We start from the raw sequence: 15,602 nt of genomic DNA, 5'->3' as shown, positions 1-15,602 counted from the left end.
TTTATAAAATTGATAAAATGTTTTTCTTCATCAATCTACACACATAATGTCGAAGCAAAAACCGTTTTTTTGTGTGTGTGCAAATGTATTTATATATATATATATACACTTCTCAAAAAAATAAAGGAAACACTTAAACAACACATCCTAGATCTGAATGAAATAAATAATCTTATTAAATACTTTTTTCTTTACATAGTTGAATGTGCTGACAACAAAATCACACAAAAATAATCAATGGAAATCCAATTTATCAACCCATGGAGGTCTGGATTTGGAGTCACACTCAAAATTAAAGTGGAAAACCACACTACAGGCTGATCCAACTTTGATGTAATGTCCTTAAAACAAGTCAAAATGAGGCTCAGTAGTGTGTGTGGCCTCCACGTGCCTGTATGACCTCCCTACAACGCCTGGGCATGCTCCTGATGAGGTGGCGGATGGTCTCCTGAGGGATCTCCTCCCAGACCTGGACTAAAGCATCCGCCAACTCCTGGACAGTCTGTGGTGCAACGTGGCGTTGGTGGATGGAGCGAGACATGATGTCCCAGATGTGCTCAATTGGATTCAGGTCTGGGGAACGGGCGGGCCAGTCCATAGCATCAATGCCTTCCTCTTGCAGGAACTGCTGACACACTCCAGCCACATGAGGTCTAGCATTGTCTTGCATTAGGAGGAACCCAAGGCCAACCGCACCAGCATATGGTCTCACAAGGGGTCTGAGGATCTCATCTCGGTACCTAATGGCAGTCAGGCTACCTCTGGTGAGCACATGGAGGGCTGTGCGGCCCCCCAAAGAAATGCCACCCCACACCATGACTGACCAACCGCCAAACCGGTCATGCTGGAGGATGTTGCAGGCAGCAGAACGTTCTCCACGGCGTCTCCAGACTCTGTCACGTCTGTCACATGTGCTCAGTGTGAACCTGCTTTCATCTGTGAAGAGCACAGTGCGCCAGTGGCGAATTTGCCAATCTTGGTGTTCTCTGGCAAATGCCAAACGTCCTGCACGGTGTTGGGCTGTAAGCACAACCCCCACCTGTGGACGTCAGGCCCTCATACCACCCTCATGGAGTCTGTTTCTGACCGTTTGAGCAGACACATGCACATTTGTGGCCTGCTGGAGGTCATTTTGCAGGGCTCTGGCAGTGCTCCTCCTGCTCCTCCTTGCACAAAGGCGGAGGTAGCGGTCCTGCTGCTGGGTTGTTGCCCTCCTACGGCCTCCTCCACATCTCCTGATGTACTGGCCTGTCTCCTGGTAGCGGCTCCATGCTCTGGACTCTACGCTGACAGACACAGCAAACCTTCTTGCCACAGCTCATATTGATGTGCCATCCTGGATGAGCTGCACTACCTGAGCCACTTGTGTGGGTTGTAGACTCCGTCTCATCCTACCACTAGAGTGAAAGCACCGTCAGCATTCAAAAGTGACCAAAACATCAGCCAGGAAACATAGGAACTGAGAAGTGGTCTGTGGTCACCACCTGCTGAACCACTCCTTTATTGGGGGTGTCTTGCTAATTGCCTATAATTTCCACCTGTTGTCTATTCCATTTGCACAACAGCATGTGAAATTTATTGTCAATCAGTGTTGCTTCCTAAGTGGACAGTTTGATTTCACAGAAGTGTGATTGACTTGGAGTTACATTGTGTTGTTTAAGTGTTCCCTTTATTTTTTTGAGCAGTATATAAAAATCCCTTATTTACATAAATATTCAGACCTTTTGCTTTGAGACTCGAAATTGTGCTCAGGTGCATCCTGTTTCCATTGATCATCCTTGACATGTTTCTACAACTTGATTGGAGTCCACCACTGGTAAATTCAATTGATTGGACATGATTTGGAATGGCACGCGCCTGTCTATATAAAGGTTCCACAGTTGACAGTGCATGTAAGAGCAAAAACCAAGCCATGAGGTCCAAGGAATTGTCCGTAGAGTTCCGAGACAGGGTTGTGTCGAGGTACAGATCTGGGGAAGAGTACCAAAACATTTCTGCAGTATTGAATGTCCCCAAGAACACAGTGGCCTCCATCATTCTTAAATGGAAGAAGTTTGGAACCACCAAGAGCTGGCCGCCCGGCCAAACTGAGCAATTGGGGGAGAAGGGCCTTGGTCAGGGAGGTGACCAAGAACCCAATGTTCACTCTGACAGAGCTCCAGAGTTCCTCTGTAGAGATGGGAGAAGCTTCCAGAAGGACAACCATCTCTGCAGCACTCCACCAATCAGGCCTTTATGGTGGATAGGCCAGACGGAAGCCACTCCACTGTAAAAGGCAGAGACTGAGAGACTAGTCAGGATCAAGGGAAAGATGATGTCATGATTGGCATGTTCGGGTCAGGTTACCGTGGATCACAGTCCTACAGAGACATCTCTCACTCACACAGAGGGGGAGAGGTATAGAGGGATTGATGGGGGGGGGGGGGGTTAATGACACCTCACACCCATCGTAAATCTTAAAGCAGCAGACGAATCCTTTGTCCTCTCAGTATCGAGGATTGGAATGTATGGTGGGCCTATGGAGACTCTACCTCAGAACGGTAACATGCAATAAATTGACTTTGGGACAATTTATTTCATCAGCCAAAATGGTGGTAACAACGATAGATGGAATATGAAAATGAATGTCGTTTTATATTACTAAAAGTTAAATGACGACATAACGAAAACATTGTAACTTGAAGAGTTTTCATAATATGTACATGATGTTTACATACTGTGCGTTGTGTAGAAAATATCCAGATCAAAGAGCATGTTTTTGTAAGGATGAACTGTGAATTTAGTTGTCTAAACTAGATTAGAGTAAAATCCTGATACCTTGCCTCGTAACTAGATACACCCCAGAGAACTTGCCATGAAGACGGAAATGCCCCGTTGTGACCCGGGGGTAAAAAAACTTGTGAGTTAAGAATTTACATATCAGACTAAAACGGACCACAGCTGCAGCGTGATCTAAGATTGTCGTGACCCCACAAACGCAACACGAGGAAGAGGACAAAGGAACCTCTTAACAATCAAGGCTATGGTTGATTACTGTATCTAAGAAGGGGAATTCAAGAAGAACAGGCCAGTTATTCTCTTCAAATCATTGGTTGTCTACACGGCCCTCCTAACCAAGCTGGGAGTCTCGACACGGCTGATTAACCTCCTCAGAAGTCCACTCTCACAGAACAAGTGCAAGGGAACAGACCACTAAGAGAAAGGACACTGACATCGTGTGGACGATCATAGACTTACACCCGGTAACGAAGGAGGTGCCGCCATCGGAGTAGAAGGTCATCGGCTATACCTCCTAAGCGGAACTCAGTCCACGAAGAGATACCCAATGGAGACCTTCAAGTAATTACATCATTATAATTCTGACCCATAAGAGCGGCAGTTCGAGACAAGGTGTTAGGGGCTAAACTAAGCATAGTATCCCAAGTGTGCTTTTCTCTCGTGCACTCTCTCTCTCTAAATCCCCATCTTGTGTAACACGTGTCATATTGTGTTGGTCCGCTCATTGTACTAAGTTCTAATCAATAGCCTAGACTGTGTGTTTGTGAATGTGTATCTTATATTATAATTTGCTTGTTAGTAAATAAATAATCATCTCAATTGGTGTGGTACCGAATGATTTAGTGAGAACCGGGTTTGTGCAGATTTACAAATTAAGCGACGTTCACGATGAGACTAGAGGATGTTAATTAATTGGCGACCGCTATGAAATCGATATTCTGATATTCTTTGAGTTCATTTGGGAAACAGTACCTCATTAAACAAACCATGGTGCCCCAGGTTACTGAGTTAATGGTTGCCTGATTCATTGAATCATGTAATTAGAAACACAGTTAATTATTTGATGAATAGCAGTCGTCACATTAATGATACAACATTACGACAATGAAAAGAGCAAAGTACAGAGAGATCCTTGATGAAAACCTGCTCCAGAGCACTCAGGACCTCATGCTGGGGTGAAGATCCATCTTACAACAGGACAACGACCCAAAGCACACAGCCAAGACAATGCAGGTGTGGCTTTGGGACAAGTCTGAATGTCCTTGAGTGGCCCAGCCAGAGCCCGGACTTGAACCCGATTGACCATCTCTGGAGAGACCTGAAAATAGCTGTGCAGCGACACTCCCGATCCAACCTGACAGAGCTTGAGAGGATCTATAGAGAAAAATGGGAGAAACTCCCCAAATACAGGTGTGCCAAGCTTGTAGCGTCATACCCAAGAAGACTCGAGGCTGTAATCGCTGCCATGGGTGCCCGCAACAAAGTACTGAGTAAAGGGTCTGAATACTTATGTAAATCTGATATTTCAGTTTTTCATTTTGTATAAATTAGAAAAAAAACTAAAATCACCATGTGCAATGCCAAGAATCGGCTGGAGTGGTGTAAAGCTCGCCGCCATTGGACTCTGGAGCAAAGGAAACTCGTTCTCTGGAGTGATGAATCACGCTTCACCACCTGGCAGTCTGACGGACAAATCTAGGTTTGGTGGATGCCAGGAGAACGCCAGCTGCCCCAATGCATACAGTGAGGGAAAAAAGTATTTGATCCCCTGCTGATTTTGTACGTTTGCCCACTTACAAAGAAAAGAGCAGACTATAATTTTAATGGTAGGTTTATTTGAACAGTGAGAGACAGAATAACAACAAAAAAATCCAGAAAAACGCATGTCAAAAATGTTTTTAAATGATTTGCATTTTAATGAGGGAAATAAGTATTTGACCCCTCTGCAAAACATGACTTAGTACTTGGTGGCAAAACCCTTGGCAATCACAGAGGTCAGACGTTTCTTGTAGTTGGCCACCAGGTTTGCACATATCTCAGGAGGGATTTTGTCCCACTCCTCTTTGCAGATCTTCTCCAAGTCATTAAGGTTTCGAGGCTGACGTTTGGCAACTCGAACCTTCAGCTCCCTCCACAGATTTTCTATGGGATTAAGGTCTGGAGACTGGCTAGGCCACTCCAGGACCTTAATGTGCTTCTTCTTGAGCCACTCCTTTGTTTCCTTGGCCGTGTGTTTTGGGTCATTGTCATGCTGGAATACCCATCCACGGCCCATTTTCAATGCCCTGGCTGAGGGAAGGAGGTTCTCACCCAAGATTTGACAGTACATGGCCCCGTCAAATGATGCGGTGAAGTTGTCCTGTCCCCTTAGCAGAAAAACACCCCCAAAGCATAATGTTTCCACCTCCATGTTTGACGGTGGAGATGGTGTTCTTGGGGTCATAGGCAGCATTCCTCCTCCTCCAAACACGGCGAGTTGAGTTGATGCCAAAGAGCTCCATTTTGGTCTCATCTGACCGCAACACTTTCACCCAGTTGTCCTCTGAATCATTCAGATGTTCATTGGCAAACTTTAGACGGGCATGTATATGTATTCTTGAGCAGGAGGAGCTTGCAGGTGCTGCAGGATTTCAGTCCTTCACGGCGTAGTGTGTTACCAATTGTTTTCTTGGTGACTATGGTCCCAGCTATAGACATATTGTCCACCGGAGCAGAAGCCCGCCCTGGATTACAGCTCTTTCATGGAATGTTCACTGAGGAGAACTGTCGTTTTATTTGTTTATGTGTGTATATATATATATATATATACACACACACATTTCAACACTTCATATCTATCCCCTTACCTCATATAACTCCTTGGATTTCAATATTACAACTACAAAAGTACACATGCTCGGGAGCCATTCAAAGTAGCACGTTTTGTACAATCAGAAATGGCTTGATGTCCACTTTCAGAAAGGATTCATACCCCTTGACTTATTCCACATTGTTGTGTTACAGCCTACACACAATACCCCACAATGACAAACTGAAAACATGTTTTTAGAAATCTTTACAGCTGTATTGAAAATGAAACACAGATATCTAATTCACATAAGTATTCACACCCCTGAGTCAATACATGTTAGAATCACCTTTGGCAGCGATTACAGCTGTGAGTCTTTCTGGGTAAGTCTTTAAGAGCTTTGCACACCTAGACTGTACAATATTTGCACATTATTATTTTTTTAATTCTTCAAGCTCTGTCAAGTTGGTTATTGATCATTTCTAGACAGCCATTTTCAAGTCTTGCCATATATTTTCTAGCTGATTTAAGTCAAAACTGTAACTAGGTGAATTTGTCTCCCAGTGTCTGTTGGAAAGCAGATTAAACCAGGTTTTCCTCTAGGATTTTGCCTGTGCTTAGCTCTATTCCGTTTCTTTTTATCCTAAAAAAACTCACTAGTCCTTACCAATGACAAACATACCCATAACATTATGCAGCCACCACCATGCTAGAAAATATTAATAGTGTTATTCACTGATTTGTTGTTTTGAATTTGTCAGAAACATAATGCTTTGGATTCAGGACAAAGTTAATTTCTTTGCCACATTTTTTGCAGTTTTACTTTAGTGCCTTATTGCAAACAGGATGCATGTTTTTGAATATTTGTATTCTGTACAGGCTTCCTTCTTTTCACTCTGTCATTTAAGTTAGTATTGTGGAGTAACTACAGTGTTGTTGATCCATCCTTAGTTTTCTCCTGTCACAGCCATTCAACTCCGTAACTGTTATAAAGTTTCTTGTGAAATCCCTGAGCGGTTTCTGAATTAGGAAGCAACTGAATAAGGAAGGACGCCTGTATCTTTGTAGTGAGTGGGTATATTGATACACCATCCAAAGTGTAATTAATGACTTCACCATGTTCAAAGGGGTATTCAATGTCTGCTTTTAAAACATTTTTTTTTACCCATCTATCAATTGGTTCCCTTCTTTGCGAGGCATTGGAAAACCTCCCTGTTCTTTGTGGTTGAATCTGTATTTGAAATTCACGGCTTGACTGAGAGACCTTACAGATAAATATATGTGTGGGGTACAGAGATGAAGTAGTCATTCAAAAATCATGTTAAACACTATTATTGCTCACAAACTCCATGCAACTTATTATGTGACTTGTTAAGCAAATCTTGACTCCTGAACTTATTTAGGCTTACCATAACAAAGGGGTAGAATACTTACTGACTCAAGACATTTCAGCTTTTCATTTTTAAACAATCTTGAAAAATTCCACTTTGACATTATGGGGTATTGTGTGCAGGCCAATGACACAAAATCTCTATTTAATCTATTTCAAATTCAGGCTGTAAACAAACAAAAATGTGGAAAAATTCAAGGTTGCGGATACTTTCTGAAGGTGGCGTCTCAGTATGAAATCATCAACTTGATATGAGTGCCACCTAGTGGTTGGTTGAAACCTCATGTCAAACTCTCTCCCGTATATAATTCTCAAGCACACTGTTCTTATGTTGCATTTGCCCAGGGGAAAAACTTTTCAGTCCACCAGCCACACTAAATTCATCAGCCACAAAGACTTACCAAGTTCCAGGGCAGATATAACACACCTTCTTTATTTCATCGTGGATTTAGATAACTATATAAATGCATTGCATACAAATTCAATGTACATACTACATGCATGAGTTATTACATTTCAGACGGAAGCAAATGATAGGTTCCCTTACTTATTGGAGGTGCATTGTACATTGGTCAAGGTGGTGAAGTTGTTCCTCACTGTGCGAAGACTGGCAAGAACCTTAAGCCAGAGAGCACGTTTAATGTTAAATCACATAATCATTCTGTAATAATCCATAATCATTTTTATATCTCAATGTAGATTCACAAATGGAGGAAACATTTACCTGAGCAAAAGGAGTCACAATCAGGTCTTCCCCATGCCTGAAGGAAAACAATAAAGATAGAGCTATAATCAACCCTAGGGCCTAATGAATATATTTCAATTGGCTGATTTTGTTATATAATGTTATTATACTGAACAAAAAAATATAAATGCAACATGCAACAATTTCAACGATTTTACTGAGTTAACAGTTCATTTAAGAAAATCAGTCAATTGAAATACATTCATTAGGCCCTAGGGCTTTAATACAGAAATAAATACTCCACAGCCCCCCCCCCCCCCCCCCTTTCACATCTGTCAGGTGGATGGATTATCTTGGCAAAGGAGAAATACTCACTAACAGGGATGTAAACAAATTTGTGCACAACATTTGAGAGAAATAAGCTTTGTGTGTATGGAATATTTCTGGGATCTTTTATTTCAGCTCATGAAACATGGGACCAAAACTTTACATAGTGCGTTTATATTTTCGTTTAGTGTATATATATGTATCCAATACGCATTCCAATATTCCAATCATGTATTTGTACGAGTATTTGAAACTAAACTATATTAAAATACATATTTCACCCAGGTAAAACTACAAAAAAAAAATGAAAAAAGAAGCGGACTCACAGTTCTCCAGCGACCGAGGAGTTGCGGGACAACTCGCGGGACTTGGGCGACAGGTCGTAGTCCGAGTCGGAGCGGTAGAGGAAGGACTCGCGGCGCTGCCCGTGGCCCCCCATGTTGGGGTGCAGGACCAGGCAGGAGCTCGGGGACGCCTGGGGGTCCGACGGGCTGCCGCATGCAGACGGGGAATTCTCCACATCGAAGCTGCAGTAAGACACAGGAGAGAGAGAAAAACAGATGTCAGACTCACAGCGATGCACCTAGAATCGAGTGGTGAAGATCAAGGAAGAGTAGAGTAGAATAGTCCACCCCAGAGTGGCAATTTGCCAGCAAACAGTGTAATCATAAGAAATGAAATATTGAATACTGAAATCAGCGGAAAACCTAGACTGTGATAATAGTTCCAAAAGGAGTTTTCCTAGCCATTGGGGTTTTAGGCTAGGTTTCTGGAAAGCACTTTGTGACAACTGTTGATGTAAAAAGGGCTTTACAAAAACAGTTGATTCATTGAATAGCTGACACAGTGAAGTGAACTACTGTATGATAAGACCTGTAGAGTTAAATGCTAAAATGTTTATTCTATACTAATGAGCCATTTACTTTATGTTCGTATTCTTATATTTTATTTCTTATTGTTGCATTGTCGAGAAGGAACCTGCAATTATGCATTTCGTTGGACAGTGTATACCATGTGTATCCTGTACATACGACTAATAAAAAGTGCAACCTGTACAGTAGGTGACAGAGAGATCATACAGTGATGCAGGAGAGGATTATCATTCACTGTCACTGAATTAACCAATCAGGTCATGACAAATAATGACTTAACCAATCAGGTCATGACAAATAATGACTTAACCAAATCAGGTCATGACAAATGAGATTGACGGTAGTCTGATCAGATGAGTTGGCTGTGTTGTTGTATTTGGTTGGGGATCTTTTTACTACTTCAGCATTCTTGTTGGGCCTATATGTCTTGTCAGTGAGGGTCTGAGAGACATCGACACATACAGTATTATACTATTTAATTCAATGTTCCGAGGATTCATTTGTGGGGACTGGGGAGGCAGACACATTGTGGGGATTGCCCCTTGCGACTGGACGGAATCGGCATTGAGCACAACACAGAGAAAATTCATCCGCACACCAAATTTCGCTGCACAGAGCTAAGGCAGCAATGCCTTGTGTGTGATGCAGATGACACGCGAACGGCTCATAAGCTGTTGACAGATAATAACCGGATTTCCTCTACTGATAACGCCAAAAATTACAGAGTGCCAGAGAGGTCAAGAGGTGAGCAGCCAAGGCAGTTGAGCAGAGCAGATGCTAGATAGAATATCCTGCTCAGAAGGAGGGATACAAACAGAGGTGTACAAACAGAGATAAGGCACCAACTAAGTGTGTGTGTGTGTGTGTGTGTGTGCGCGCGCCTGCATATATTTCTTTATATTTGAAACGTGCACACTCCAAATCCAACATGCACCAAGCCACTACCCAAAAATGCTTTGTTGCCCTATCCACAGTTAATATCAAACCATACCACAGCATGACCTTAAGGTGCTACTAATGTATAGTCCACAGAACACTCGCTAATCCTCCAGCAGCAGAACACACTACTGTACTACTACATATAAAGCCTCACAGTTTAGCCTCTAATACAGTAGCCTTATGACTCCAGGTTCCGTATTCACAAAGCTTCTCAGGGTAAGAGTGCTGATCTAGGGTCAGGTTTGCCTTTCATATTATAATTATATGGACAGAGGGGACCTGATCCTAGATTCAGCACTCCTATTATGAGACGCTTTGTGAATACTGACCCAACCGTTGACATCTCTTTCCTCTCTACCACTCAGACTGCCTTGTAAATCAGTGCATATCCTTAATGAAACTACACTGTTCCCATTTTAATATTTGCCCAGCAGCATTTACCCCCACTGTAATCCCTACATGTAGGATTATCCCAGAACATATCTCCATATCCCACTGAGGCATTTCCTACTCCCACACCTCCCAGCGACCATGAGATCAGATTAACATAATGGATGGCAAATACAAGCGTAGGAACACACACATTGACACACACACACACACCCCCCCTTAATCTTACACTGAACCAAGGCATGTTAGTACAGTACATCATCTGTAAATGTGTATTCAAAGTTTTCATGTTGCATTGCAAACACATAGCGGAATGCACCACCAAAGTAGCAATGTCTTTGCAAATCATTATTGTGCAAGGGCAATCCTATCTGAAATGACTTACTGTACAATAAGTAAACGTTGAAACACAGCCATCCTACAATCTATCATACACAGGTATTTATGGCAATACTGCGACCTACTAAAAAAAGTATGAGATAAAATTAAAAAAGAAACTAATCAAGAACGAAGAGTCACCTGTGAGTGGTGGAGGGGGAGCGACTCCTGACCACCTCCTCACTAAAGTCAAAGTGCACCCTGCCCCTGTGACAGATCGGTGACCTGGTGTACATCATCTCCCCTGCACCTCCTCCTCTCTCCTTCCTCCTCCGGATGGACATTTTGATTTCTCCTTTCTTTAATCAAGTTATCACACACACTGGGAGCACACACACACACACACACACACACACACACAACCACCCCTCCTCTGATCTGACAGACACCACACTGACACTACGCTCTGCTCGCGCACGCGCACACTGAGCACAAGATCCCTGACCAGAGGCCAACAGTGTGATGGCACAGGATTGGCTTGGCTGAGGGTAGAGCTGGGCTGGACTACATGTAATGGATTGTCTCTGTCGGTCTTTTTCTGTTCCTGTAGTATGCGCAGTCATCTGACTCTTGGTTCCACTGTGTCTGTCTAAGGGGGGACATTACAAGAGTATTGGTATCATGAGCAAGACGGAGAGGGATTGAAAGAGAGAGCGAGAGCGAGAATAAGTGAGAGATGAAAGAATAAAAGGACAGCACAGTCACCACCAGAGGGCAACCTTCACCGTGTAAAAATATTTTGGCTGCGAGGTTAAACGTCTGATATTGCTTATAGTGGACTTCAGGAAAACATCAAAACCATGGGTAGCATGTGAAAACTCTGCCTGATGCCTAAGTTCGATTCCATGCTTCCACCAGCACTTTGAAGCTATCAGTACAGTACTGATCACAAGAGCATGATGACGCTAGCTTGTGCGCCCATACGTGAACGTCTCAAAGAAGATGCCTAGCAATACTATTACTCGTCTTAAAGTGGAACTGACAGCGTTTTAACTACTTTGCCGATATGAAACAAACAGGCAATCATAATATCAGTAAAAATGTCAAATTCCCAGTTTATACTACAATACCAACTTTATGATGTTTTAAAAATGGGTTCTATTTCACTCAGAATTCCATGACGTAGAATAACGGCATTGTAGTCAGAATACATGGATGCAGTTCAATGCATGATTAATATAGCTAATTCACCAATACATTTCTTGGTAGTCCAACAAATATTGCTATCAAGTTGTAAATCCCAGACGGCCTGATACATTGTTTGCTGCCTCCAAGCCGCCATTCCGAGATGCATTTTTCAGTTTCAATATTTTCGGGAAAAAAAGGATGAACGTAACTAAGGCTGGGAATGTCAATACAATCAAACTAGCAAGGGCAATGACCACAAGGCAGTCATAATGTGGCTAATAGGCTAGTGTATCTATTTATTTAGCAAGCTAAAAACACAGAGCCTAACGTTAGCTAGCTAGCTGCTGGAAGGATGTCATATCATTGGATGAGTGGGTGATTGGCCAACTTTTTCCCCCCATATTGTTTTTCGGTGGCTACAGCTAGAGATGCAGGTGTCATTTGGTTAGCTAGCAAGGAATGTGAATCACTTTGATAGCTAGCTATGCTGAACTTGAACGACTATTCACATTTAGCATATCGCTTAGATGTCAATCAAATGTACTGTTGAAGTCGGACGTTTACATACACCTCAGCCAAATACATTTAAACTCAGTTTTTCCACAATTCCTGACATTTAATCCTAGTAAAAATGTCTTAGGTCAGTTAGGATCACCACTTTATTTTAAGAATGTGAAATGTCAGAATAATAGTAGAGAGAATTATTTATTTCAGCTTTTATTTCTTTCATCACATTCCCAGTGGGTCAGAAGTTTACATACACTCAATTAGTATTTGGTAGCATTGCCTTTAAATTGTTTAACTTGGGTCAAACGGTTCAGGTAGCCTTCCACAAGCTTCCCACAATAAGTTGGGTGAATTTTGGCCCATTCCTCCTGACAACTGGTGTAACTGAGTCAGGTTTGTAGGCTCCTTGCTCGCACACACTTTTTCAGTTCTGCCCACATATTTTCTATAGAATTGAGGTCAGGGCTTTGTGATGGCCACTCCAATACCTTGACTTTGTTGTCCTTAAGCCATTTTGCCACAACTTTGGAAGTATGCTTGCGGTCATTGTCCATTTGGAAGACCCATTTGCGACCAAGCTTTAACTTCCTGACTGATGTCTTCAGATATTGCTTCAATATATCCACATAATTGTCCTACCTCATGATGCCATCTATTTTGTGAAGTGCACCAGTCCCTCTCGCAGCAAAGCACCCACACAACATGATGCTGCCACCCCCGTGCTTCACGGTTGGGATGGTGTCTTCGGCTTGCAAGCCTCCCCCTTTTTGATTTGCACTTTTCGCATCAAAGAACGTTCATCTGTAGGTTTTTCCAAGATGGCGTAACAGTGCAGACGTTGTTTGTCGTTCTCCCGTGTAAATTTGGTCTTTTTTGTCTTTTTTGTATATATTTTCAATCCCTTTTTCCATTTTTAAAGGAAATATACCTTCCGGCAACCCGCCTCACCAAATGTGATACAGATCTGCTATTTTTAGACCTTATAGCCAGAACCTCCATCAGCAACTAGCCATCAGAAGCTAACCAGCTAATTAGCTACTAGCTAGTTAGTCATTGTTAGCCACTGCTAGCGGCCTTTACCTTTAGCACAGACACCAGCCGCTTTTAGCCTGGATAATACTCTCCAGCCTCCCAGTCTGCACAGCGCGTGTCAACCCTGTGCATATCAGATTGTTTTTCTCCACTACAACACCGGATTCCTGCCGGAAGCCCTGGACCACTACTCCTGATTTTCGCAGCTAGCTAGTTGCCACCGAGTGGCCCAGCCCCGAAGCTAGCCTTGAGCCAGGCCCATCTCCCGACCTGCTCAGTAGACCCTATGATCACTCGGCTACACAGCTGATACCTCCCGGACTCTTCACTAACACGACTAGAATCCACAACACCACCGGATTCTTGCCGTAAGCTCTGGACCTTTGCATCGGATCATCGCTGCTAGCTAGCTGCTACCGAGTGGCTATAGTGGCTAACGCCCTTGTCCCAAAGCTAGCACCAGTTAGCCACCAGTTAGGCGCATCTCCCAGGTAGCAAACAAAATTACTCCAGCTACAATACCTCTTTTGCCAACTGGCCTGGACCCTTTGTCGACACGGAGCCCCGCTTTCCGTCACGACTGGTCTGCCGATGTAATTCCATCCGTTGTGCCCTCAACCGGCCTTTCCCGGGCGTCGGAGCAGACGCTTCAACTAGACCCGACCTGCTAACTTTTTTTTGGAACGCTGTGTCTCCCGCTTGCCAGCATAGTAACGACTACCTAGCGGCCTCCCTGTTTCATCTATTGCTGTTCACTGGACCCTATGATCACTTGGCTACATAGCTGATGCCTGCTGGACTGTTCATTAATTAATTAATTAATCACGGTACTCCATTTTGTTTATCTGTCAGCCCCAACCTCGAACTCAGGCCCTGTGTGTAGTTAACTGACCCTCTCTGCTCATTCATCGCCATTTTACCTGTTGTTGTTGTCTTACCCATTGCTGTCTTAGCCTAGCTCTCCCAATCAACACCTGTGATTGCATTATGCCTCGCTTTATGTCTCTCTCTAATGTCAATATGCCTTGTATACTGTTGTTTAGGATAGTTATCATTGTTTTAGTTCACTGCGGAGCCCCTAGTCCCACTCAACATGCCTCAGATACCTCTTTTGTCCCACCTCCCACACATGCGGTGACCTCACTCAGCATAAGTAGTGCGTCCAGAGATGCAATCTCTTATCGTCACTCAATGTCACGGCTGTTTGAAGGATCGGACCAAAATGCAGCGTGTTCGTAGTTCCACATATTTATTTATTCCGTGAAACTAAATGCAATACATAAATTTACTTGAAACACAAAACCAACAAACCGTGACGCAGAGAGGAAAACACACTACTCAAAAGATAATTACCCACAAAAACAAGTGGGACAAACATCAACATAAATATGACCTCCAATTAGAGGTAACGAGGATCAGCTGCCTCCAATTGGAGATCAACCCAAACAACCCCAACATAGAAATAGGCAAACTAGAACTTAAACATAGAAATAGACAATATAGAAAAACCACCCGAAACACCCCCTGTCACGCCCTGACCACTCTACTATAGAAAATAACAACTTACTATGGTCAGGACGTGACACTCAATGCCTAGGTTTACCTCCACTGTACCACTACCATACCCCTGTCTGTACATTATGCCCTGAATCTATCCTACCACGCCCAGAAACCTGCTCCTTTTATTCTCTGTCCCCAACGCACTAGACAACCAGTTTTGATATCCTTTAGCTGTACCCTCATCCTACTCCTCTGTTCCTCGGGTGATGTGGAGGTTAACCCAGGCCCTGCGTCTCCCCAAGCGCTCTCATTTGTTAACTTCAGTAACCGTAAAAGCCTTGGTTTCATGCATGTTAACATTAGAAGCCTCCTCCCTAAGTTTGTTTTACTCACTGCTTTAGCACACTCCGCCAACCCTGATGTCCATGCCATGTCTGAATCCTGGCTTAGGAAGGCCACCAAATATTCGGACATTTCCATCCCCAACTACAACATTTTCCACCAAGATAGAACTGCCAAAGGGGGAGGAGTTGCAATCTACTGCAGAGATAGCCTGCAAAGTTCTGTCATACTTTCCAGGTCTATGCCCAAACAGTTCGAGGATCTAATTAAAAAAATGAATCTCTCCAGAAATAAGTCTCTCACTGTTGCCGCCTGTTATAGACACCCTCAGCTCCCAGCTGTGCCCTGGACACCATATGTGAATTGATTGCCCCCCATCTATCTTCAGAGTTCGTTCTATTAGGTGACCTAAACTGAGATATGCTTAACACCCCGGCAGTCCTACAATCTAAGGTAGATGCCCTCAATCTCACACAAATTATCAAGGAACCCACCAGGTACAACCCTAAATCCGTAAACATGGGAACCCTCATAGATATCATCCTG

At 43.3% G+C, this 15,602-nt stretch overlaps 1 protein-coding gene across 1 annotated transcript in view; it reads right to left on the bottom strand.

Moving 5' to 3' along the window:
- The window catches only part of LOC106568722 (3',5'-cyclic-AMP phosphodiesterase 4B), a 173,249-nt gene that overhangs the window by 59,361 nt on the left and 98,286 nt on the right, over positions 1–15,602 (bottom strand). The window contains exons 4-6 of the mRNA XM_014139302.3: positions 8,295–8,495; positions 7,681–7,717; positions 7,504–7,574 (exon numbers count right to left, since the gene is read on the bottom strand). Coding sequence (XP_013994777.1) covers positions 7,504–7,574; positions 7,681–7,717; positions 8,295–8,495 — 309 coding nt within the window. The remainder of the gene's footprint in view (positions 1–7,503; positions 7,575–7,680; positions 7,718–8,294; positions 8,496–15,602) is intronic.

Source organism: Salmo salar, chromosome 14, assembly GCF_965601325.2.
Source record: "Salmo salar chromosome 14, fSalSal1, whole genome shotgun sequence".
In the NCBI taxonomy this organism is placed as follows: domain Eukaryota; kingdom Metazoa; phylum Chordata; class Actinopteri; order Salmoniformes; family Salmonidae; genus Salmo; species Salmo salar.
The sequence above is the reverse complement of the archived record's forward strand: the minus strand, read 5'-3'. Positions and strand labels throughout refer to the sequence as shown.